The following is a 26,660-nucleotide window of genomic DNA, read 5'->3' as shown; positions in this document are numbered from 1 at the left end:
TCTGTCTCAGTGTGGACCTTACCCATCACAACTAATTGCCTACCCCTCAACTTAATCCAAATGGCAAGTCTTAACCCCAAGGGGAGTAACTATGGATTATTATTTCTTACCAATGACTAATTGCTTATCATCTTTAGAAATAGTCACAATTTGTGTGTCAGACTTGCCAGATTACCAACAAACTAGTAGCCAACAGAATCGTAGCTGGAATAAAACTGCGTTATTGTTTGTTAGAAAGTTTGTATGTACTTTGTGTACTTTATGTGCTGCAAATTCAACTGAATCAAGAAAACCAACCACTTTATCATATTCTGTAACAGTCAATATTTTCCATTGAGTGTGACTATGTTTATTGGATGTTAATGATCAAACATCCTAACCTAGAGAAATAAAAAGCATAAATGTAGCCTTCCCTTCAATCAACGCTTTTTCAGAACTTTTGGGCATCATATGCGGCCAAATACAAAGAATTAAAAAAAAACTGATTAACACATTCATTAATTATCTTTATACAGCCATACTAGTGTTAGCCGCCAAAGGTATAATGACGAGTTATGGTTTTTATTTAAAAGAAATTACACAAAGAACCAGAAAATACTTTCATTTAAGTATTTTGAAATTATAAACATTATCAAATATACAAAATTAAGTTAGCTCAATATTTAGCCCCTGTAGTTTGTCACAACAGTATCCAATGCGTTTCTGGTAAATTCAAGAGAAAGGCGCCCTCTGGTGGATACAGATATAAGTGCGCAACTCACTCACCTTCAGGTCTCGAAAACACTCTCTGAATTGTACCTGTAGCCTAATCCTTTCCCTCCATATTTCACATACTTTGACCTGTTGACTTGTTCCTCTTCAGCGTTAAGCATGATCTTTCTGATGCAGCATAAATACATAATATTGACACAGCAGTCACACCTGCTGTGCGTGATTATGCTTGCAAACATAAATAAAGGTGGGGAACCATTAGTTGTTCAAGTCAACCAGACAAAAATACTATTTTCAGTTACAGTCCGTTATAATTCGATACGGCTCCGAGGCCTGGAGGCTTAGCTGCGGCATCTTTACAAGTTTTATCAAGTTATAATAATACTAGGCTTTTTTTCTCTCCCTCTTTATTTTACACCAGACCACAACTAACGCCGCAGGCTATCATTCAGTTTGTGGTGCAAATATTTATCATAGAGTAACTGTGTATTTCATTTGGCTCCTAGTTATCAGAGTTAACTGAGATCTAAATCCTCATCCTCTGCAGAGAAAATAAAATATATTTTTACGATTTTTTTCCGATATATAAATCCAGCGAACAAAAAGTCAAATATTGGAAATGGGAGAAATTAAAAGCTCATAATAGTTTTAATTGATGCATGTTACATTCAATACCCATTGTGATCCTCCCACACATAATTGCATACATACATAGCTTTTTCTCGCCGTCTCAGATGAATGCAACAGACAACTTGTAAATGCCCTACACTTTCATATATTTACATATCATCCTCCGCTTCTGTACATGGCAAATCCTTAAATATGATCAGAGGAGTAACATAGGATACAATGTATGACTGATTGTATGTAGTTTCTTTGAAGCATATTTAATGTTTTTTTTTTTTCCTTCCAAAAAAAAGGCATGTGCATAAAGCACGCTCGTAAAAAGTGAGTCACACAGTTAGACATGATAGGTTTAAAAACTCGCCGGCGCCTCTTTTTCATTCATATTTCACAAGATAAAACTCTTCCTTCAGCAGGGTTTTCTTTCAAAATGCACAAAAGTACAAAAAGACATGGAAGGGGAACCACAGGGAATAGAAAATAAAACAGAAAATGTGCTCAGTGCATTAAGACTTCCCAAAACAACATAAGAAACGAGAGGTGTTTGTCCTGTTCCATCGCTGTGATAAATAACTTCACATTGTTACAGGCAGACAGTGAGGAGAGCTTGAATAGACCAAAGTACAGTGAGTAAACTAAAGTGAAACTGTGAAGCCCCAAAAAAAATATTTGTGAAGGCAAAGCTTTTAATTTCTGTCATCCAAAATGATTGTGTTAAATTTTCTTTCTGGGTTTAGAATAAAAAAAAATACAGCTGGGATCAGGCAAGATGGACGTTAGACAACGCTGTTAGCTACAGTGATTACTTTGGCCTCTGAATACATCACCATAGATTTTGTAGACACTTCATTTGTGCCGTGGTTCTGTTTGTCATCAGCAGAATGGAGGTCTGCACAGCAGCGCTCGCTTCTATTCAGTTGTATTGAGACGTTGTCTGGGATGATCATTAAAACTGCATAGAAATGAGCGACGGTGTGTGTGCACCTCCATTTGTCTGCCTCCACGTTAATTCATTGGTTCAGCACCTGTTTGTGTTTTATGGGATGTGCAAATCTGTGACACGTTCGAGACTCCAAAGCTAAAATGTCTTTGTGGTCCTTATGTTATCAGCTCTGCGATCATCAAGTGCAAACTCCAGGAGCTCCGTCACTGCTTTACCGGCACACTCTCGAGTTACCGAGCTTTGACCGAGATTGAAATGTTCAAAACTGAATTTACTTTGAGACACATTTGTTTGTAAAGTGACATAATTCATCATGAAATGCTTTCTATGAGAGGTTTAGGGGTCAGTATGACTTCTTGTAGTGTTGATTATTTGAATAAGGATACATGTGCATACACATACACATACACACACACACACACACAAACACAGTGCAGTGGCTGCTGTGAGATGGGATGACTTTCAGACTGGCACAGAGACAGTGCAGGTTCCAAAAATTACACCCACATACAGTAATAGAACACAGGAGTCCTGTAAATCATCTGAAAAAAAACCAGTAAGCTGCTGCAGCGGCCGAATTTCTGTTTGCACTGGGAAGAATTTAGCAGACGTCTGGGTGTAGATGATTGGCCGTTAACGATGTCCATCATTTCTTCGCTCTATCAAGGCAACTTGCCTGAAAGCAGCAGCGATTTGGATTTAAAAACTTTTTTATGACGCTTGCATGTTTGTCTCCTTGGCAAAGATCCAGCTATGAATCTGTTTGATTACAACAACAACAAAAAACAAATCTGGGTTTTTTGGACACAACTCTGTATTACCAAAACCATCAGGAAATTCACTCATGTCACAGGGTTTAGAGAACAAACATTTTTTTTTTTTTTTTACAAGTTGAGAAAGGCCAACAGTGTAACTATTGTATTGCAGTTTGAAGACAAGCAGAAACTCTTTTGCCACAAAGCATGAGACCTAATGAGCAGAGACTGTTGAACTTCAGCCATTCAAATGTTCCGCGAGAGGCTGCGACACAGAAATGTAGCTTTTCCACCTTGGCATGGTTTTTGACACTTTGCTCTCAGAGTCAAAGGCAGACAGTGTTGATATATGTATTCATATAAATAACAAAATAGTACAGTATAAATATAAAGATTCTGTGTGTGTGTGTGGTGTGGGTGTGTATGTATGTAAATGGTGTAAGAGTATAGGTATAAAGCATGTGTGTGTCTGTGTGCGCTTGTGAGCCAGTGTTAGGACAGGGCAGGGGTATTAGAGGTGAGGCTTTCCCTCCCCCACCTCATGGAAGAGCGAGGTGTAAAACTCTGGCTCCAGCTGCTTGTTGCGGTAACGCTGGACAATCTCAGTTATTTTCTGCTTCCGCCTCACATGGGGCGGGTTGTACAAGTCACTTTCCAGACGCTTCCGTCGGCACACGTTGATGACCGTCTGACGAACCAGGAACCCTGGGAGAAGGACGCAGACAAGTGAGGTCGTCAGTAGTGAGAGGAGACAGTTCTGATAGTGGGTTCAAATAGTTTTAATTACTGCCTTTACTGGAAACAACAAAAAATAATTATAAAGAAAATCACATAATGCAAAAATGTTTCCTTATTTGCCGTTGTTTTTTTTTTTAATTTGGCACTGTGTTTTCTTTTTGGTTGTTGTGTTTTCTTAATTCCTGTTGTGCGTTTTGCTGCAGATTTTTCCCAGTTATGATTTGCACTTCAGGGCCACCGTACTATTAAACTTTTTTTCTACTACTACCTCAATTTGTTGTGTATTTCCAGTGCTTTTCAAACTTAGACACCCACCATAAGATTTATGTGCACATTATTTGAATAAGCTCCTCAATGATCATTATATACAGTATTCCATACTACAATGTTTTCATTTTTTGTCTCCATTTTAGCGTCTCTAAAACTCCAGAGTAGTGTGGACGCCAGGTGTATTCGTAGAAGAGTTGATGTGTAAAACATAGAAGTGTTGATGAAGCCTTAGATTTATCAACCCTGTTCTTTCTGTTAAGTAAAAGAAGTGAGGTTGGTAACGTTGGCGACAACGTATGGGCGAGTGCTGTTACCTAGAGCTCTGCGGCTGACCACCATGCCGTCCACCAGGGGGATCACCATGCCAAATTTGCCCACAGCTCCATGCAGCCGAATCCTGAAGAGTCCCGTCTTCAGAGGGTGGATGAAGATCAGTGGAACATCCTTCTCTAGTAAGCCCGACCTGCAAAACAACAGATAGAAAGACATTTAGTGATTTGTCAAGATAAAGAAAGGAAGTGTGTATTTAAACTGTTACAAACAGGGATTCATTTCTTGAGGGGAGTACAGTGAATTCACAAAGTATTCAGACCCCTTCATACTTTTCATATCTAGTTATACTAAAGCCTTATGCAGAAGTAAATAAGCACAAACCATTTCACGTGTCACAGTAAAGAATCGGACCAGTTATCAATGTAAACATTTTAGTTTTCACTTTGCCACTATGGCACACTCAGTGTAGACTATGAGGATTGTTTTAACTTTGGCATAAGGCTGCAACACAACACAAGGTTGAAGAGAGTTAAATACTTTATGAATGTGTTTCGGGAAGAGTGGGACAATGCTAAAACAGGGGAAAGCATGTAGCAACCTAATACGACTCCAGCTTGAGCCTCTACCATGACAACATTATGACATAGAATATAAATAAGATGTATAATGTTGCATTTCACTTTACAGAGGCCACCATTCCTGACACATCCTTAATACTCGACACAAATTACATTCTTATACGATTACCAAATTTAAACCCTGCATTAACATATCTTGACGGATCTGGCTGCCATCACGTAGCACTTGACTGAACTTAAGTGTAAAAATAGGTTTTCATGAAACAACCAGGCAAGCAGAAAAATGTATCTATGTCTGACTTGCTTCCTTCTCTGCTTCTGGTTTCTAATTTGAATGGCCTCAAATAAGTTCTGTGTCAATCAAGCAAACTTGAAACATGCCCACCACTCATTATCTTGACCTGGGAATTCAGTAAATTATTTGTAATTAAAGAAATAAATGCATCAGGTCACACACCTTCATTGTTTATGTGGTTAAACACAACACATTTAAATCCTTTCGAAGAATGTGGTCCACGGGCTCAGTCGGTGTTTATCTACAACCAAGATTTCCTGTGGCATGTCAAACAACCATCACAGCTCTGTGACACTTCCTCTTCTGTGCTCGCTTTTGCATACCGCCTGTTGTACTTCCTGTTTTGCTCACTATGTGTTCATGCAGTGGTTTATGTGCTACATGCTGTTTTGCAGAGGTGTTGTTTTTCTTTATTTTTGCAGAAAACCAATAGCCAATACATTAACAGCATGCGTACCATGCTGTCAGCAAAATGCAAACTTCTGTATACCTGCAGGAAGTGCTGTTGCTCATGCTAGCTTCCAAGCCCGTGCTGGTTTCCGCCAAGAGCTCAGTCAACGGGAAGTTCTCTAAAAACACAGAAACAATGACCTTCATGCACCATCCAGTGTTCACGAAGAAACTCCTTTTACCACCACAGAGTACTTTACAATTTTATATGAAGTAACTTACTGAAAAAGAAATTGAATATGATCTATAGATTAGATTAATATTATTCAATACCACTAGTATCCTCAAATTACAGGATATGGCAGTATAAAGAATAGGTTCCTACCAATATCATCAAAGCGCTCCACCCAAACCACGAACACTTTTGTCTCCGGACCCAGTGGTGGGAAGGACTTTCCAGTCGATGACCTCTTTGTCTTCACCAAAGGACTCAGCTAAAAGAAACAGCACAACAAACGGTGTGTTTAAGCAAAAGCTATTTCTGAATAAAATAAAAAATCATTATCAAAATACATGTCTGATACACCCACATAAACTATACTTTACCTTCTTGGCAGACTCAAGGTTTTCTGAATGGTTGGGGAAGAGCTCCAGTGTGAGGTTGGGTTGTTTAAGTAAACCAGGCACTATTTCTGTGTTGGTGTCTGCCTCCACTGTGGAGTCACTGTGCACCGATGACTCCTCTGGGTAACAACAAAGAGCAAATGGCAACTGTCATTCCTGATTCCATCACTGGCTTTTTATCTTATGCAATATCTAACCACTTCATAGAAGAGAGGACACTGACCCGAGTTTTCTGTCAAAGATGGAACAACGAAGGCAATCTCTGTCAGAGCATCAGCGTAGTACAAAACCTTCTTCTCCCCATTGAACACGGAACCTCCTGTGTCCTCAGGAGTAGCTGCTTCCTCTGCAGTAAATAAATGTGTGTGTCATTTACTTTGTTACTATAAAAAAAACAATCAACATAAAGTGCATTTGTCTTCAGATTTAATGCCCAGTAGCTTACCTATTTGTTGTGTATCATTGCTGTCGCAGAAGGAGTTCAGGGACCAGCTGGTATCTAGGTGTCCCGTCCAACCTGGGTGGCGTCCCACGTCCACAGGCCAGCCCAAGGACAGCAGGAACTCCAAGAAGTGAGGCTGGACACTCGATGATGACTCCACGTTCCTCAGGATCTGATCAAAAGGAGGAAAAAAAGATCCATTCTCATCTGAGATTTATATAGACATATTGTGAGAGAAGAAACAAGGTCAATTTCAACATTTTCAACTTAAATTTGCCCCAAAAACTCATACGAGTATTCTGAGGGGCTGCGACAATAAGGCTGGGAATTTGACCCCTTTCCAGCCCACGCTTTTCACGCAAGCACCAGACCTCTAATTTTGTAGGCTAACCTAATTTGTTGATGTAACGGCTACCAGACTAGTAAACAAGCAGGCAGCGCAGTAACTCATCTCCTCTGCTATCTTTTCAATGACGCCATCTTTTTCAAGTGCCATAAGAATCTCCTCCTCTGTTGCCACAACCAAAACAGTGAAAACATAACTGAATTTAGAGTGAAATGGGTGAAAGTATGATATTTCTAGGGTTTCTACTTAGAAATTTACATCAGAATGTCCTGATATTGTTTGGGTGATGAGGTGGTGAACTGTGTCATTTAGCTGCATCTGAGGCAAGATTATTTTCTTCCCTCTGTCTCTGCCCCACCGTTGCTTTTCTTCTGACCACGACCTTCCATTTCACCTGCGACTTGTTGTAATACTATCAGAAGCGGGTGCACGGCAGAGGCGCGACGTGATTACGGCGGTTGTCAGATAAGTGTATTTCAAAGGTCTGTCAACTCATTCCTGCTTGCTATATTATTGCTGATCAAATTATCAGTTCAAGACAGACCAAAAACACTATCAGGCCAGTGGGAAATGTCACGGTGCTCCCAATGTACAGTCCGTCACTGAGTATTATATAAAGACAATCTGTTGTGTGTCGCCGCAACCAATCAGCCAGCGTTCCCTCACCTCGTGGCTACTTTTCTGTCCAGCTCTCACGTAGAAAATAAAGACGGTGTCAAATGGTCGACAGGGAAGGAGGTCCAGGTAGCTGATGTCATCAAAAAATCCTGGCAAGGATGACTCCAGGCCAATCAGATGAGGAGGTAGACGACTGTTGTTGGGCTCCTGTCAAAGATAAATTCATATAAAACATTCAAAATGAACTGTATTAACAAGTACAATATTAGACATGTATATAGGAGGATTGTTGTTGTGCTGTATGAATGTGTGTGTGATTGTGACCTGTGTTGGAAGCGCTTTGAGTGTTAAGAACAGAAAAGTAAAGTGTAAACGCAGTTCATTTACCATTAACACTAGTATCTATGACTAGTATTAATTCCATCAGACAAATTATGTTCACCAACCTTCAGTGCCTCCAGAGAGAGAAAACCAAAGTGGGAGAGGAAGAGACGCGCCGTCTGGAACTCCTGCGACGGAGGAGGAGGTTTGCAGTCCGTCTGTGGGTCAGGGAAAGTGTTGGACTTCCAGATTTCCTCACTGTGCCGCTCCAAGGTGTTCTCATACTCTATCTGCTTGGTCATCAGAATACGAAGCCTGTCATGCTGAACCTCCAGCTGAAAAGACAAAGGGGATGGGGTGTATTTTTAAAGACAATTTCAAGACACTGAGTGATGAATGGCACTTGATTCAGTGTTAGCCCACAAAAGTCAAGTTCTTCAACCCAAATACAGAGGTATTAACTCCCAAAGTTGAAGAGTCAGTGCTGAGCAGTAGTGATTGTGTTGTGATCTAACATTTTAACAGAGAGGGAGTTAACATTCTATTAGCTAAACCTGTGCAATCTAAACCAATCCAGTGCAACAACCCTTTAATAAACTTTGTTTGAAGCTTTTAATGCTCACTTTCTTTTTGATCATTGATTCAGACTGCAGTTACTTGTGGCTTAGTAATGTTTTCCAGAGAATGAATTCAATCGATGACGGTAACTGGGGCGCTCATGCATACAGATTCAGTGTGAGAGGTACACATACTGAAGAGTGAAAGATAACCATAGCATGAAGTAACTCACGGTAGTGCGCGCAAGCACCCGGCAAAAAGAGCTGCACACAAGTTACAGATCTCTGTTATTATGAGAAGTGGGAAAAAAATTGGGTTCATTCTTAAACTGTGGCGGGATAAATATGGCGCGCTGCCACAGTCTAGATAATTAAGCGGAAACACTGCTTTGGATTGCATTAAAAACTACAAAGTGCTGAGTGGTGGGTGCACTGGATTGAGAAACCACACAAAACAATTAGCATATATTTGTCACCAAACCAGATGATTTCACCCTATTATCCAAGAGACGCCCAGTGAAATTTGACCTCTCCAACAACTCACGTGTGGGTAATAACTCAGTGTATTTGTAGCTCTTGAATCATCCTGCCAGTCCAAATAACATGCCTGAGTTTATACAGTAACAAAGATTGATTAATTTACTTTGTGGTTCTATTTCAGCAAAGACAACAAACAATGTTGGTTTAGCTTTCAGCCAATGAGAATAACTTGTTTAATATTAGTCATAACTTGAATATAAGACCAATACGCTTTTCTCTCACCTCTTTACTGACAATGTCATCCAGGTCAGGAATACTGACATCAGCCTTGACAAGAGGAATCTTATCCACCTCTTCAGGGAAGGGCCTCTGCTTGACGCTGTATTTTATCCCCACATCATTTTTCGGCAGAGGACGACCCTCTGGAACAAACACCTGCTGTGGGAAGAGAGATGTGTAGACAGACATGGAGTGTGTTATCAGATGTGCAGAGTTACAGAAATCGAGCATGTCCTATTCAAATATTGCAAAGTATTGCTGCCTTTCATTAGCCGGTAATCTACAGCATGATCTCACCCTCTGATTGGCCCGAGCTCCTCTGGGTTGGTGGAAGAGCTGCATGGTCCAGGCATGTCTGCCAGCTGTGCCTCGGATTAAAACTGTCACCGATGGACTGGGGTCTGTGGTGACAGAGATCTCCTACTGGTTATTTATTTTAATTGAACACTGCTAAGTTCTTGGTGGGTGATACAGCCTCTACTTGTACATTAAAAAGAAAACCCAGCAATTACCCCCAACATTACAATAAATCGATAATTCAAAGGATGGATGATAAGCTACTGACTCTGCTCGTTGCCGAGAGGCTGCTCCAGCATGGCGAGGATGACAGAGTTGTCCAGCACAAAGTAGCGGAAGTTGCTGGCTCCTGTGGCACTCAGTCTGGCGTAACGAATCAGGGTGTCTTCATTCAGTAGGCTGCAGGTGGAGGCAGGCCCGCTGGGAGAAGGGAAGGCCCCCAACACCTGCATGATACTAGGGAACACCACAGGCAATGCAAGGACATAAATATGATCAAACTGGGTCAATGAATGCATGTTTCACTTTATAGTAGTCATCAGTATCGAGGATCAGCAGAAACACAGGGGAAACTATGTCAATAAAGAAGCAGAAAAATAATTTTGTACAATATCTAAAACCAGTTTCTTCTACAAAAACTGGTATTTCTTTTTATATTTAAAGTTATTTTACTGCATAAAAATCCTCACAAATATTCAGAAATCATTTAGGTGGTCCGAGCTGCATATGGTCACATTCTTATAGTAGTGTGTTTGTGTCTTTGTCCAAGATGTCTGAAGCTTTTGAAAAGCCCATAGATATAAATTACAAGTCAGTCAAACACCTTGATTTGGTTTGATTGCAATATGCCAAGGAATAGACCCAGTCTGTATAGTTTTGATTTTGTTCTTCGTCTATTAACTTTAACCAGAATAGGCAGAGAAAGTGCTTTCCAATCTCTATTTGGTCTGTTTCAAACTGAAATTATGTTTATCTGTACTGTATTTAAAGCTGAGAAGTGAGACACAACAACAAGTGGTAACTTGAGACCAATACAGAGATGCATTTTGATGACAGGTCTGACCTGAGGTAATTCAAGATACTAATTTGTCATCAGATTACCCAAGATGCATGTTAATGCCAGGTATGAACAGGACCATTGTCAGTGGTCCAGATGTCACTGGGTCACCAGCACACAAGTAAAGGGATGGTGATGGTTTTATTAAAAGAATAAAACAAATAAAAATGTATATTACTATGAGTAACTACATCAAGTAACTCTATATCTGATCTTTTCTGTATAAATTTAAGTCGTCTCACCAGGACAAAGTTGCCTCAGCAGCGTCCTTCACCCTCATTGAAGCCGGGTTGTGCTCCTTCTCCCCTTTATGCCGAACTTCCTGTTCCTGTCGGGACTTGCTACCAGATATTCCCAGCTCCACAATCTCCAACACCTCTACCAAACAATCCTGATACAAAAAAGAGAGTTTGTTTTAACAAAACACTTACCCTCTCTAACCAAACAACATATTTTTTTACATCAATTCTTTAAACATACCTTCTCATCCAGCATGTCAGGGTGTTCTGTGAGCCACACACACAGAAACTGGAAGGCAGCTACAATCATAGAGTGGAGGTCTCGAGATTGAAGAGGAGCTGGACGGCTACACTGGTACACGATGTACCCACATATAGAGCTGACGGCACGTTTGCGGTCTGCAGAGTCCACTCCGACCTTCACCTGGTTTAAACAAATACCAGAAATACAGTAAAGTGACACACATTAGATACATTATCAAAATTCTTCATTTCATGACACTGGAAACAATTTTGGCAGAGTCTGGTACATAAATAAAATGTCTTACTAAGTTATGACACATTTGATTTTTTATGGTTTAAATTTAACATTAGAAATGCTCAAATAGGTATTTATGAATATTCAAATGCAAACTATTCAGGATTTTCATTTAAAAAAAAAAAAAAAAACATACAAAAGTAATCCCTTCAGCCCCTTCCCAGTGGTCAAAAAACCTTTTAATCGTCTCCAGTTCCAATCTATACCGATGGAAACATTACACTTAGGTAACACTCTAATTTGGCAACACAGCAAGGTAAGAGAGCACCTCTGTTTTCATTGCATTCATGACGCACTGGGGGAAAAAACAAAACGCAAAATTAGTTAATAGCCTTTTATTAATTGCCTTTTATTATCATACATAGGTTATTATAAATAACCTATGTATACATGTTTTTGCTGTAAAAGAGGCATTAGTAACCCAGTTGTTGTGCAGTGTATTGATCTGCAGAGACTTTGCCTTCTGCCTGTATTTTCTTATTTTATCCTTATTTTTCAGGATATTACCCACGTTACATCACTGTTTCCACCTCTCTCCCCTTCTCTACGTCTGTGGCACAGATATATAAAGAGCTGCAGGTCTGTGTGTCTTTTTTAACCAAGGGTGGGGCTGAGCCACAACCACACTGTGGCCTGGTGATGACAGCAGAGTGTTACAGTGAGTCTCTGTGGTGCTAGCTTTACCTTGGCCAGCCCAGCCAGCAGCTCCAGGGCAGCCAGTGAAATGCTCATGTCTTGCCTCCACTGAGAGTTGAGCCTCTGTGTGACCAGGTGGATACTGCGCACCAGCAGGCCCACCGCCGTATCTGGAAGAGCTAGATCATATAACACACCAAAATACCAAACAACGCAAAGAATAGAGCAAAGCACTCAACACATCAAGAAAAAAATCCTGGAAGCTAAACTAGTAGATAGGTATTGAACCATGCGTTAGCAGAGTGCTGAAAATCAGAACAGCAAAACCATTTGGAACAAAATTAGGAGACTGAAGAAAAGGTACATTATAAATTAACTGCTGAGGGATAGGGCTGACCGATGTCGGCATTTTGAAACTATGAATTTTGATTAACAAAAAAATTAAATAATTTTCTATACAATAGTTTATTATTCTATCACAGAAAATCCATTATGGAACAATAAACTGCTAGAAATTTGAAACCTTATAAGATAAGGCAGTCACATTATGGGGAGTGGACATTTATACAGTATGCTCGGGCAGTCACAGCTTAGCAAGCACCAATCACTCAAGATTATTTACCTCGATTACGAATAATAAACGATTATTTAACTATTGTGTGCTCGCAAAATGTTGGAATTTTTTGTGTGTTTAAATACGTGTCTCATAAACCGTAGAGTGAATCAAACAAACACAAAGTAAGCTTCAAGTACCGTACGTGTCCTTATAACTTCTGATTAGTGTTGGCATTATTGTTCAAATAACATCACAATGTCCGACATATTTCATCAGTTAAACATCGCTCAGCCCTCCCCAGAGAAAGTCTTTGAAACACTTCTGATTCAGCCACATTATCACTCTGGCACTTCATACTTTGTGTCAAAATGTTGTTTGAGAGCACAGCATCACAGCAACAAATGACTCTGTATCACCTACAAAGACATTTTACCCAACGCTTCTTTACTCTGCATACCACTTTAACCACGTTAGCTATGAAGAACAAATGTGTTAATTTAGTAAGTTACAGATGATCATCCCAGGTATGCATGATCACCACCAATAGCTGATGTTACTGTGTTAATTCACCAAGCAAAAAGATATTGGTGTATGAATGTAACCGTGTGTCTTACCGTAGTCCCGCAGCAGGGCCTGAGAAGGACGCTCAGAATCTGGGCTGGTTGCCTCTGTGCTGCCTCCGCTGGTGAAACTAATGCCGCTGTTGGTGCGGCTGTGACTCTGACTCCTCACTGTTACATGGCTCCCATCTATACTCCCCTAATGTCAGAAAAACACAGCAATCTTGAAGTCCAGTCTACCATGCTGCTCGTATCATAAATTGTTAATTATTCAGCAGGAGGAAAGTGCAGCAATCTCAGCCTTACTGTTTCAGTCTGTGCTCCTATGGACTCCAAAAGCGCTGAGTCTTGAACGATATTGAGCATTGCACCTGAGAGGGAGGAAAGACAAACTTAACAAAGAACTATATATAGACTTAAGGGATGTGGAGAGGCAAAAGAGATAAAGAGGATATAAATTGGGCAGCAGATACCCAGGATGAGCTGAGTGTTAGTGGGGTCAGTCTCAGTTTGCAGTGCTCCGATCAGGACATTGACGAGACGTAGCCTTAGGGAAAGGAAAGACACAGGCTGGTCATGAGGCCACCCATCCTCCTCATTGAACTTTCCCTCCAACAGAACCTGAGGCACACAAAGTCAATACTTAACAACATGGTTTATAGGAAAGCTAGACAAGCAATAAAAGCCTCTAGGGCTTGATTCCTTACTGTTATGTGAACATCTAAAAGCCTTTCAGAGTTAAAAAATTAAAGTAAAAATCCTGTACACCCTCAACTTGTTCAAATTTTCAAAAAAGCAAAGGGTAAGGGATAAAGGTGTTTAAATAAAAAAGGAAAACCTGCTAAATCCTGCATTCAAATAGCAGATGAGAAACCAATTCAATGACAATTATAAACAACATTGTATTAGATTTAAGAGAAGTCAGTCCAAGCTGTTACCTCTGATTTGATGTTGCCAAAGTGATGCGGCAACGGCAACATGGCGAGCAGGATGTTGATGGAGGCTCTCCTTAGGTCAGTAGGATTGACATAGATCTTGAATTTGGACAGCTCCCTAGAAGAGTACAACAAATCTCACTGAGACAAGTTTCAGACATCCATCCATTATCCAGACCACTTATCCTTTGAGGGCATTGGAGGCTAGAGCCAGTGCCAGTTGACCAATCTTAAAACAGTATCCTCAAAATTATTACCACTACTGCTTCAGGATAGGGCAGACGGACAGTAGGCCTTGTGACCTTTTACCATGCCAGAGTAACCTGCCGGTGTGTCGTCCCTCCCCACTCCCAGGATGGCCTGGTGCACTTTGCACTTTACAGTAAACACCAAACACTAATCCTTCTTCCTGTAGATCATCTCACAGCACCGTTTACCATTTAACTTCCTTGTTGCAGAAATAGCAAATCCCTGCATATCCAGGAACACATAAATATGAATTCATGGGGTTATTATTAATTTCAGCTCTATGAGTGATTAGAAAAGAGCAGGGAAGCAGAATTACTTGTTGATCAGCACAGAGTAATGCGCCTCAATATATTGGGACTGCCAAGTAGGGCCAGGCGAGGCCACTCTCTCATATAGTAAAGGCTATAATCTGTTTTACAGCTGGGTTTTACACCAACTCCACAGCTAAAAAAAATCCCAAACAAACAATTTTAAATTCTAAAATACGATCTCATTAAACTAACCTGTCTGGAACTATAGTCTCCAAGGCAGCTATGAAGTACGGCACCACCACATTGATGCCCTTCAGGTCAGTACAGAAGAGAGAGGAAGAGTTGAGAATGATAGAAGCCAGAACTGGTCTGCAGATGAAGTCAGAGATCTGGAGACCCTGAATCAGGACCATGTAGAATCTGCAGATAGAGACGAGAGGAGAAGCAATTTATTCACTATTCTATGTAATTTGTACAGAAAATTGTCCACAGTTCGGCCTGGGCCCCACATATTGAACGAAAGCTACATGCAATCACACGTGTGTGTCTACTGCAGCAGTGTTGGGGTGGCACTGCTACTGAGATAGAACTCGCACACTGAAAAATGACTACACTTTACCTTCTATTAACTTATCATAATTTAATTACAGCCTGCACTGGGTTTCTACCATAGACTGTATATATAGATGGACAACAAGCCTCCACTGCAGTAGCGAGGTCTCACGTGTGGATGACCAATCATGACTCATGCATAGTTTTCAAACATGATGTTTAACCCCATTTTTATAGCATTAAATAACAAATTAATACTACACTTGTGAAAAAAATTATTACTAGACCATACATCATGTTTGACAAATGTATTTGACCTGTACTTTGGGTTTTAGTTTGCTCCATGTCCCATCCACTAACTTGGAGGAGGTGGAATTTATGACTTATATTGTAGTCAGCCACCAGGTGGCTGGTGAAGCTGATTTATCTTCACTTTCAATGAGCATTCATATAGTACAGTCATGTATAAATACAGCCTATTGTTTATAGTATGACTATACAGTACCTGTGTAGCCTCCATTTTTTATTTTATTAACATAGAATTGTTGAAACAAAACTATAATTTAATGTCTTTGACATATTCAGACATACCTCAGACCATAAACTATAGTGAATGGTGTCACTTTTATGTAAAGTTGCTAATATGACAATCAACAGATCTTTCTTCCGGTCAATTTTTGCCCATTAAAAATCAGTGAGACATCAAAGCTCTAGATGCTGCTGCAGCGATGAAAGGAAGACCTAGATATTCACGTGCAGATGAGGTGGGCGGTGTGGCCCAGGGCTCAGGCTGATGTTAATGTCGGATCTAAAATCTGGTATTAATAGAATAAAAAAAGTTGATACCTGGAAAGATAAACAGGCAGAATCTCTTCTCCAGTTTTCTTGCTACAGAAGATGCGGCAGAGAGTCCCACAGGCCTCGGCTCGTCCAGCCTCATAGCTCTCTGGGAACTCGTTGGCGTCAAACATGGGGTTTGACACCATGGAGTCATTGGACATTTGAGAACCCTTCCTTCTCAGCTCCAGACCTACTTGAGTGGCTATCGCTGTAGAGAACGGGAAGAGACAGAGAATGAAAGGACACTGAATTGTAATGTCGTCATTAGTATTCATGCATGTATGAGAAACAGGCAAAAATAGACATACATGTGTCTACTATATGCACAGAACAAAAAAATTTACTGGAAAAACAAAAGCACCACAAAGCAGACATTTAATCATTACTATGAAAAAACAAAAAAAAAGATAAAACAAAGACTCAAATGACTGCAAACACACACTCATATCTTTTTAAAAGCATTCAATAAAGGGAACTCTGACACAAAGAGTTTGCCACAGACGTTCTATCTATTACTGGCACAAAGCATGACCAGGTGAAGTGTGCTGGTAATAAAATGTGTCAGTCATTCTGTGCTGCAAGACTATTTCACAAAATCCCTGTGTCAGCTCCCTCGCTGCCACAATTATATGACTGTCACTCGAGCTACAGAACATTCACTTCATGCATTGAGGCACCAAACCAATAAAATCAAAACTCAAGTGAACTGACAATACAAAAGGAAATTACGAGGAACAAAACATTAATGCTGAACTTGAGGTGGGGGCTGAAACTAAACAATAAGGATTAGTGTGACTCAAAGAAAAGAAAATGAGAACTTAAAACGGGGGTGGCGTCACAAACTGGCAACGGTATGATCGAGACAAGTGGTCAGCTGGTGAAACCCATTCCATCACCTCTGGAGAAACGCTGGGAGAACGCTGGTGAACTTTCATATGTATGACAAGGAGTGGGAACAGAAAAACAATGGTGATAATGGCAATGATCATGAGGAACTCAACTAAAAAGCAGGACAATTTGTCAAGAAACGCAAATCAAGCGAGGAAAAAAAACTGCCGTTCCTACTTACAAGATTTATAAGAAAGGAGAATTTGGATAAAAGAGGCTGCAAGATAACAGAAATAGTGGAGAGACACAAAATCAAAGCAGATCCAATATTTTGGGATCAATTCATATCAGGCATGAATTGCTTTTTTGTTCTCCTCAAAACATGACTTGTGACCCAGTACAACTCTTTAACATTAGTCAGACATGGTAGACACGTGCAGGACACTACACCAAAATGAGAAAAATAAATGGGAGAGCCAATGGTATGCCAAATGTATTTTCAAATGCTAAGTGCTTTCTGTGTTGTTGTTGACTCCTCTAGCCATGAATTTACCAGTACAATTAGTCTATATGAAGTCCTCAGCAGGTGCTTGTAGTCTATATGCAGTTGTAGCCATGTTTAAACAGTTGGTAGATGCAAATGAATTAGAATCAGATGGAAATCTCATACCAGGCCACTTCTAACCAAGCCCTTCACATACAGAAAAGCACAACGAAGTTTCTGAGAAAATGGTGAAAAAAGGATAGGCTATCCCAACGACATACAATAATAAATAACAGACAACACAGAGAACTCCACAAAAACATGTATACTAATGAACAGCAACAAAACACCCACCTGACCATGCATTAATGGAAACACTATAGCCATCGTCTCACTTCTTACCGGTCATGCTAGGGTCTCGGCTGAGGCCGCTGTGGAGCTTACAGTGCACCAGAGCAGCGTCAAAAAGCCACTGGCCGAACAGGTTAAGGATGCTGTTAACCTTCGGCCTTGCCGGGGCGGGCAGAGGCCGAGACTCCCAGCTGCTCTGGTTGGGGCTGGAGAGCAGGGTCGGGGAGGACGAATTTTGCTGCTGCTGCTGCTGTTGCTGCTGGGATGCTTTGGTTGGTTGACTACCACTGCTCTGCAGGGTGGGAAGGGACAGAGAAAGACATGTTACTAGGGTTTCGACAATAGGATCAGTGTAACTAAAGCCGTTTTCAGACATTAACTCCAGAGGATGTCCTCATAGGAGTTTGCCTTTCACACAGGAACAACGCAGCAGGTCTGACGCTTTCACAACAACACAGAAATCTCCGGTGGCTTTAGGTGTGGGGTGACGCAGCATGCAGGAGGCAGGACGTGGTGTGTAAATTCAGCTACGGAAATCACGTGTTGTGGTTTATCAACACCGCCGCTTATCACCAAAACTATAGAGTCTTGTTGTCTTTCTAAGTTGACATCTTCTGTTGCCTCTTCCACGTGTATGGCTCCTTTTTTCTTTTATTGATATATTTTTTCTTTTTTTCTGTTTTGCGTCTGTCTTGTGTTAGAAACGTCCTCAATTCGCCCATTCATTTTCCGGACAGTCTCCTGCTGTATTGTCACATGGACTTATTCAGATATTATCCAGAGTTTCTCCTAGGGGGCTAGCAGGAGAAACCCCGGTCTGAAAACGGCTTAACTAACACATCACACACAAAAATAAGTTAAAAAGAAGATTTTTTTCAGATCTCTTCACATAAATGAAGAAATGGCAGGAAATCATAAACACAATATGTCACAAATGTTTTAACCTTAATCTGTCTGTAATACAGCAGAAAAAAAAGTGTTCTTATAACTCTACCACTTTATATTTGTTGTGGTTTAATGCACTTACAGTTGAACTCTTGCTTGTGGTTTTGGTGACCACGGTGTGCCGCTGCTTGCGGCTGTGAGGGGGCGTGGTGTTGGTGATGGAGGGGGGCGGGGACATGCTCATTCTGTTGACCGGGGTGGGCGGGGCACTGTCAGCTCTGGGACGTGATATACCTGTTGACAGAGAGGTAAAAATGAACTGGGCCGAACAGTTTGCCTTTGCCCCCCTCAGTGGGGGCTGGGGAGATTGGGAATGTCTGATTAGTCTCATTAAGTTTTCCAGCAGCCAGTATTTTCTTTTGGTAAATATAATCATCTTCCAATTTCTCATGGTAAGAAAGAAAGAAGGAAATGAAGAGACTTCAGCGTATGTGAGGTGATCATAGGCAATATTCATTCGTTGACATGCAGTTAAAAACAAATCACAAGTAACTGATCTCCATCCATCTTGATTGACTTTTCATGCCCACAGGAGACACCTTGTTGAAGATCTTGTGGTTTATTCCAAACGCATCATTGCGCTACAGCAAAACTAATCCCAGTTGTTAACATCATCACCACCAATGAAATAGACCGTTATATGCCCATCTCATTATTTGACGCGTCAGCTGATGTCTGTACCATGAAGGAGCAGCACTGGGGAAAAAGTGAACACCCTCTCCCGTACATCTCTCTTTTCAACAGAGACACCTACAGTGTAAAGAGAAGAATACACACTGATATGTTTCTATTTAGATGTTTTCAAACAGGTAGTATTGACTGACTGACATCCTCCATCTTGATTTTACTCTGGAGTGGTGCCTGTGTGAAAGGAGCAAAGGCTGGATTGCTGGCTCTTAGTACATATATAACTTCACCACTCAACACATATACTTTATGTTTCTACTTACCCTTTTTTTAAAATACTAAAAATGTATTTTTCCTTCCTTCCAGAAGCCGATGGTATCCATTGATCTCAACACAGTACTAAAATTAACTTGTAACAACATGAGTGTTGCTTTGGAAAGATCAGAGTTAACGCTACAGCTGCTTTTATTTTTGTCAAACAAAATGTTGGGAAGGACGCGCTCTGCAAATCATCATCATCCAATGTCACAAAAGCATTTTTTTGACATGAACCAAACCTTATGTTGACATGATTTATGGTTAATTTGCTAAAACTTCTGAAACAGACGTTGAATCCTTCTGATAAGTCTCATCACTTCCTTCTCAAATATCCTTTTGTTAAGCTTTTAAACATTTAGGCTAAAAAGTCTCCCCAAAGGTCCCCCTTACCCAGGAAGGCATCTACTAGGCAGCTGACCCCCCTCATGGCCCTGAAGAAGATCTGGGGGAGCTGTTTCAAACACGGATGTAGGACCACTTCATGAGGGATACCGCTGGAGTTTAGAAACTGTTCCTGAAACTTTGGAGTGGTGCTCACTATCGCAGGGTTGCTCAGGTCCACTGGATTGCTGGAAATAAATGGACAGTAAATGAATTCATTAAACAGACAATTTAAATAAGTTAAATACACTGTTAAAGCTTGTTTAGATATATCCTCTATCAGATTAAGCAATCACTTGGTTATAATGGAATCCAATTTATTTTAATGTCTTTTACTGGGATCATTTTGTGACTATTTTGACTTTTTGAACACGTTCGGGACGGACGACAAAAAAAGTGACCTTAAATGTATGAATTTACGAATAAGAATGAGTAAATAAAAAAGACTGGATAAGATAAAAGTTAAATAAATGCATGAAAGATGGAAGTAAAGAAAGATAGAACAGAGAACTGTTTTATGGGAATCATATGAGGTACTTTATTTCCTCTATGTGCAACTACTTCCTTGTCTTTTAAACCCAATGAACAAAGAAAACAATTGTGTCCGTTAGGGTTAGTTTAACAAGGAAGTTTTCAAGTTGGACCCCAGAGAATGCAATAAAAATTATCTAAGAATTATTCACCTAAGCATGTGAAGAAAGCGGTACCACGTCTGTGCCACACAGTCATTGTCCATCTCCAGAGGAATCAGGTTGGCATCCTCATCAGGAACTTTGAACGGAGGGAAGGACGGTCCGTGGGTAAAGCGCAAAAGCCTGAATTGAAGAAAACAACCGAAACAAACACATTGTCTCAGTAGAAAATACAGACCCTGGAATGCCTTAACAAAAAAAGGAAGTTTATTTTTGTGTTTCCTATAGTCACGATTACAACAATTACAATTTGTTTAACAAGTAGGTTTGCTTCTCCCCTCTGTGAATACAGGTGTTTAACAGGTTAAACAAGCCAACTAGCTTAACTCTCTGGAAACAATTCAGTAATGCACTATAAACACTACTGTAGTTGATGTCTTTCCAACCTGGAGGTCAGGGCACAGGCCACTCTGCTCCACTGCTCTACGACTGGAGGGTGGTGTCTCCAATTGGCCAGCATCTCCCGAGCCGTCTTCCAGTATGGTGGCGTGGGAAAACAGCGGGCGCATGCCAGCAGCCACACCTCAAACAGCACTGCCATCAATTTCTCTGCCAGTTTCTCTGCCACGCCAACTAAAGAATGAGGAAATTGCAGGTTATTACTGTTGTTAGTAATTATCACTAATAACTCAAAACGTTTTCAGACATGAATTATTCTGAGGATGTCCGCACAATTACGTCCAAACTTTCTCATCATTTAAACTTTCATATCACTCATTTCGCAAGATGTCTATTACTTTTACCTCCAACTGTGGGTGGGGCAAGTAAGGTGTCATTGATGCGTAGCAGGAAGAGCAGCAGCACCTCCCAGGTTTCCCTAACCATGGAGACGGACTCTCTTGCCAGTTTCTGGACAGCAGTCAGAACCTGCTGGCAAAGCCTGATGTGGTTCAGACTGTGCTGGTCAGGCCTGGAGGGGAAGAGGATGTGTTTGAAATGAGGGGACCAGGAAGGAAACCAGAGGGAGAGAAGGAGCCGGAGAGGAAATGTAGAAAAAACAGCAGGCATGATGAGTTACATCAACAGTCACAGATTTATACAGGATGACTGTTAACAGTAGCAGACATGGTGTAAAAACAGACAACATGCACATCCTATTCGTTTAAATTAAAAAAAAATTCAAACAAAAAGGAGGAGATGAATAAAGGCTCATCTGTGAACATTTCTCACATACCTTGGTACGAACACGTTGTAAAGATGTTTAAGGATGGACTGGACATACATATTGGGCTCCTTGACCACAGGCTGAGGCATCGAGTCCCTGGGCGACACCAGGGCCATCATCCAGTCTGTGTACACATCTACACACAGCTTGACCGTGTCCCCTTCTAAGGGGAGGGTGAGGCCGTAACAGAGCACTTCCATGGTCCACTTTACCTAAGAGCAAAACCAGTCTCATTAATTAGATTTAATATTCTATGTTCTGAGATATTGATTATTTTGCAGCATTATGTAGCATACTGCAGTAAAGCATATGTCTTGTATCTCACTGTATGAAACAGAGAAAGAATGCCAGTTCTGAAAACCAAGTTTTAACAGGAACATATCCTCTTATATCTTCTGTCATTCTGTTGATATGACATTATACTGTCAGTCGGCACTATGTCAAGTGAGTAAGAATTAGCATTAAGCACATCTAGTAAACCTATCTGTCTTTTAGCAAGGATGGCCAAAGTTGTGTGGTGAGAGGATGATGTTAATAACAGTACACCTCCTCTCTCATACACATGGTTCTTAGTTTATTGCTAAGTCCAAAACAGATCAAATATACAAATGGCAAGAGATGAATGAAAACTGGGTAACTCTACAACTGTGGCATTTAAACATTGGTGCACATTTCTAAGAGACAACAAAGACAGAGGATGTCCCACTCACGTCTTATTACCCATGATCGTGTGTGGAGTCTTTATACTAAACATAACAAACAGATCAGAAACATAACTTTTAACCAATAACTACTAAGCTGAATCCCTTACGCTGGGTTAATGTAACGACGTTATTGTTCACGTCCTTGCTTGGGTACTATGTCTGTTACTAGAGAATTACAGTAGAGGGCACAACACATTCCTGCCACTTCTGGCATTGATCCCTCTCCCTTTGAGCTAGAACAGTAACGTACCCTACTAGCCACTAACTCCGGTCACTAGCAAATTTGCAACCATTTATTGACAGGTACCAACTGCATAACAAGACATGAGGTGAACCACTTGTGCAGAAAATCCCGACAAAGAGATGAGAGAGATGGTTGAGGTGCTGGGAAGACGGTTATGGGTTTTGTCATCTGAAGCTAAAGTCCTATTTTTCTCTGCACTGCTCTCATACGTGACCTTTCTGGAATCTAACTGATGGAAACCCGTCATAGCAACAGAGAACCTTAATCCCTGCTATCAGTAGTGGCAGGTAGGTTTATCCAATCTTTATCCTCAGCATGAAGTGAATTTCAAAGCAACAGTGGTACTTCAGATATAACTGAGAAATATTGCTGGAATATTTTTAACCCAACACATGCTGTCATACTATTAACTGAAAGTCCTGCCTCGCTCTGAGCTCAGTGCTTCCCTTGTTCATCACAATGTGTATTAGCAGATGTTCCAGAATTTCATCAGAGCACAGGGGAGACTTCTAAGACATCTTTTGGGAACAGAGCATACAACCAGGGGGATCAGAAACCAATCTGGCTTTTTATAGCCAATCAATCAAAACCGCCTTGCGTAAGAGGCTTCGAACATTTCAATTAAACATACTTATATTGTTTATCACTTTTTATATATGATTTGACCCAGAGGCTTTAGGATATACCAAATAGCCATTTACCACTTCTTTAAATTTGTAAATAATCAATGCACAACATTTAGAGAAAATAAACATACACATCGGCACCCAATCTGTGTTCAGTTTTGTTTACATGGAAAGTGGTGTGAAAGCAGAGCTGCACCGACAGCACTAATTGTCTGTCATGTTTCAGGTAAAAGATACAGATCCTACAGAGAAAGGAGAAGCTACAGTACCTCTGTAGTACTTCCTCACTCAGGCCTTTATATGCCACAGTAGCTACACCAGAGACAATCCTGATCCAAAAAACTTATAACAGCCCGACTGGGTTTTGCCTACAGGCATTTAGAAGGATGTTTACAGCGTAAACAGAGATCCCATGACACAAAAATGGCCTCAATGTCAAGCATTGCATGTGGTCTAAATCACGGTCAACACACATGCTATCACCCCAACAGTGAAACAATCTACTGTATGTAGTAGGACATAAGATAAATCCAGTGATGTAGAGGCTGTTCCTTTAAGTTGATTACAGCTCTTATCAATATATCAAACAAGGATTGTGCAGAATGACAAACACTGTGGTCACACTGAGCAGGTACACAAAAATAATTTGCATCACATTTCAAACTGGATTTTTCCATAGTTTAACCTCATTTGAAGAGATGAGATGTTTTTTTACTTTTGCAAAGACTAACCCAGTTGTTCCATCCTTAAGTTGCATGACCACATAGAAAAAGTACAGTGACATTAATGTTTTTTTCGACTGATCTAATGGATACTGATGTTTTCAAAAAATAAACCAAGCACAGCAATAGCACCACCAAACAGTGTGGCAAACACTGGGCTCTGCTAACTGTTGTTGTCTACCAGTATGGACCTCTTCCTCATCTGTCTTATTGTCCTTGGGCATGATACTGAACCCCAATTTGCTCCTGACAGCTGTGCTGGCAGTGTGTCATTGATTTGTGATAGAGAAAGTGTTGAACATAATGCAATGTATGTGTGTGTGTGTATGTTTGTGTGAATAGCAAAAAATGTACAGTAAAGTGCTTTTGTCATCAAGACCAGAAAAGTGCTATGTAAATACAGAACATTTACCTCCTTGTCTGTCTTGAGGATGTTCTCTGTGGCAACAGGGCTCACAGCTGTGCCCAGAGGTTTGACGACAGCATTCGCCACCTCCGTGCCCACATTGTTGGGAAAGGTGTGCAGAACGCTGAGGTGGCCCTGGTCGCTCTGCACCACCAGCTGCAGCGAGCGCCACTCGGAGTACATGCTGCCGATGTCTATTGCACTCTACTCACACCACCTGCCTCCACCTGCAGACACACAGATCCAGAAGAGTTAATATGGCAAGTTGAGAAAACTATGAATAGGTCACATAGTTAATATTCAAAATAATATTTGTTGTGTTAATACTATCAAAGCTAAGTGGGAGAAAAACACACACCTCTCACAGTACAAGTTTCTTGATTGGAAATCGTATTGATCTTTATGACTTAAAATGAAAGGTTACAATCAGTTTTAAGTTGTTTAAAGGTTCAGTGTGTAGCATTAAGTGACATCTAGTGGTGAAGTTGCATGTTGCAGCTGAATTCCCCTCACCTTACCCTACCCTTCCAAACATGAAAGAGAACCTGTGCAAGCTTTCAGTCACAAGGTGTTTAGTTTGTCCAGTTTGGGCTACTGTAAAAAACATGGCGCCCTCCGTAGAGAGGACCGGCTCCAGATGTAAATATAAAGTATTTAAATATAAAGGGCCCACTCTAGGGTAGAGAAAACAACCGTTCATACAATTTAGAGGAAACACACTAGGATTATTTTTTATTCGGTTTCTGCTGATAGATCCCTTTCACCTAAATCGTACACACTGAACCTTTAAGTGGTTTACATTCATCTTGAGTATTTGGATGGAAAGAAAACATAAATGCATTTGATGCTTATAAAGAGAGGAAATAAAGAGAGTAACTTATCATTAAGCCTTGTTGTAAAGCACTGGAGTCATGTGCACTGATGTGTAGTTTGACAGTGAAAACACCAGGTTTCCGATGTTACTACTAACGTCCTTGCCTTTAATAGAAAACATGAAGACGTCGGGGCTAGCATCATATTATGATGGCTCAACACTAGCTGGCTCTTGTGCCAGGTAAACCGAAACACAATAAACACACTACCCTCGAATATCCTGAACGTTCGGCTCGACAACAAGCAGAGGCGTCTCAACCAGGAAACGCTCCTGCAAATGATTAGCTTGCTAACGGGAGCTAGCATCGACATCAAAACATCTTGCAGATGACATTAGCTAAAGTTAGCTGGGGGCTGGTTGCTGCGCTACACCGCCGTCTCCCTGGATAAGACAAGACGCTGTCGTTGAGGAAAACCAGCGGTTCCGTGCGTTAACTTCTCAGCTTTCCACGAACTACGCTGTAGTTTATCCGGCGCTGCTAGCTAGCTTAGCTCATGTTCGCTGCGCTAGCCCCCGTCCGCTGACATTAGGTGTCATTCTGCTAGCTACATAACATTAGAAAGGCGCTAGCGTTTGCTCGACAGCCGAGTGAGCAGCGGTTTACCTGGACCGACTGGGTATCTTGTCATAACACGGCTCCGCAGTGAGTTCTTGTCCCGGTCTACACCATCACAGCCTCCATCTTCGCAATGTCAAGGTTTGGGTAGCTGAGCTTGACGGGCTAACGGGAAACGGGATCCGTAGATCGACGCCCCCTATGGTTGGGCACTGGAACTGCGTTGCTGCCTTCAGGTTGTGGTGAGATCACAGCATTGATGTGTTCTCGGTAAATTGTTGACCAGTGGACAGCAACTGGCAGAGAGCAGGTTATTATCAACTCTGCATCACCAGTAATATTAAACTTTACACAACATATACCCAAATAATCTGCGTCCCTCCAAACCTTTAGATATTCAAAACAAACTTAAATTCTGCAACGATGAACCAGAATCTTTGACAAACTTATTTTTACCACTGGACACATTCAATTACCCTTGGACTCAACTGATTATATGTTGTGTAAATCAAATCTCAGTGTGAAATGTGACTGTCAAAAATAATAAAATAAAATAATCTATATCTACATGACTGTTTATTTAACTGCACGGTCACTTTAACTGGATATTGTCTGTGATGAGTATCTGCAATGTTTTTACATATACACATTTGTAAATACATTTTGCTGAATAAGCTCAGAGTCATTCTTTGTTTTCAACTTGGGCAGGTTTATATGATGTGCACAAGCTGTGGGGAAAAGTCAGTTGAATTAACGGGATGCAAAGTAAAATGATAAATTGCA

At 40.8% G+C, this 26,660-nt stretch overlaps 1 protein-coding gene across 7 annotated transcripts; it reads right to left on the bottom strand.

Annotated features, from left to right (window-relative positions):
* Positions 1–1,336: 1,336 nt before the first annotated feature.
* ralgapb (Ral GTPase activating protein non-catalytic subunit beta) lies at positions 1,337–26,119 on the bottom strand. Of its 7 annotated transcripts, none has more exons than XM_035158763.2 (32): positions 25,926–26,119; positions 24,454–24,674; positions 21,755–21,957; positions 21,324–21,490; positions 20,967–21,153; positions 20,572–20,703; positions 19,898–20,076; positions 18,645–18,796; positions 17,669–17,909; positions 17,024–17,059; positions 15,961–16,162; positions 14,815–14,982; positions 14,066–14,180; positions 13,601–13,748; positions 13,434–13,498; positions 13,182–13,326; positions 12,060–12,190; positions 11,079–11,261; positions 10,841–10,989; positions 9,810–9,997; positions 9,542–9,645; positions 9,248–9,403; positions 9,030–9,092; positions 8,054–8,263; positions 7,656–7,814; positions 6,647–6,815; positions 6,425–6,547; positions 6,184–6,320; positions 5,963–6,071; positions 5,678–5,756; positions 4,356–4,504; positions 1,337–3,738 (listed from the first exon to the last, which is right to left on the bottom strand). In XM_035158763.2, the coding sequence occupies exons 2-32, from the start codon at positions 24,628–24,630 to the stop codon at positions 3,545–3,547; spliced, it is 4,620 nt and encodes a 1,539-aa protein (XP_035014654.2). In that variant the 5' UTR covers positions 24,631–24,674; positions 25,926–26,119; the 3' UTR covers positions 1,337–3,544. The 7 variants fall into 7 exon arrangements, with proteins under 7 accessions (XP_035014654.2, XP_035014655.2, XP_035014656.2 ...); XM_035158764.2 differs by having other exon boundaries at positions 12,060–12,181; positions 25,926–26,118; XM_035158765.2 differs by lacking the exon at positions 17,024–17,059 and having other exon boundaries at positions 25,926–26,118.
* Positions 26,120–26,660: the final 541 nt, after the last annotated feature.

Source organism: Hippoglossus stenolepis, chromosome 6 (assembly GCF_022539355.2).
Source record: "Hippoglossus stenolepis isolate QCI-W04-F060 chromosome 6, HSTE1.2, whole genome shotgun sequence".
Taxonomy (NCBI): Eukaryota; Metazoa; Chordata; class Actinopteri; order Pleuronectiformes; family Pleuronectidae; genus Hippoglossus; species Hippoglossus stenolepis.
Note: the sequence above shows the minus strand (reverse complement) of the source record. Positions and strands in the feature narration are given on the sequence as shown.

What these genes read in the sequence shown, in the direction of transcription:
- ralgapb (XM_035158763.2), bottom strand. Translation starts at nt 24,630, where the DNA reads ATGTACTCCGAGTGGCGCTCGCTGCAGCTGGTGGTGCAGAGCGACCAG. An exon ending in TACAACGTGTTCGTACCAAG is followed by an intron (nt 21,491 to 21,754) that starts GTATGTGAGAAA and finishes CTTCCCCTCCAG; the next exon opens with GCCTGACCAGCACAGTCTGA. An exon ending in TCTCCTTTCTTATAAATCTT is followed by an intron (nt 16,163 to 17,023) that starts GTAAGTAGGAAC and finishes CGTTCTCTACAG; the next exon opens with CGATAGCCACTCAAGTAGGT.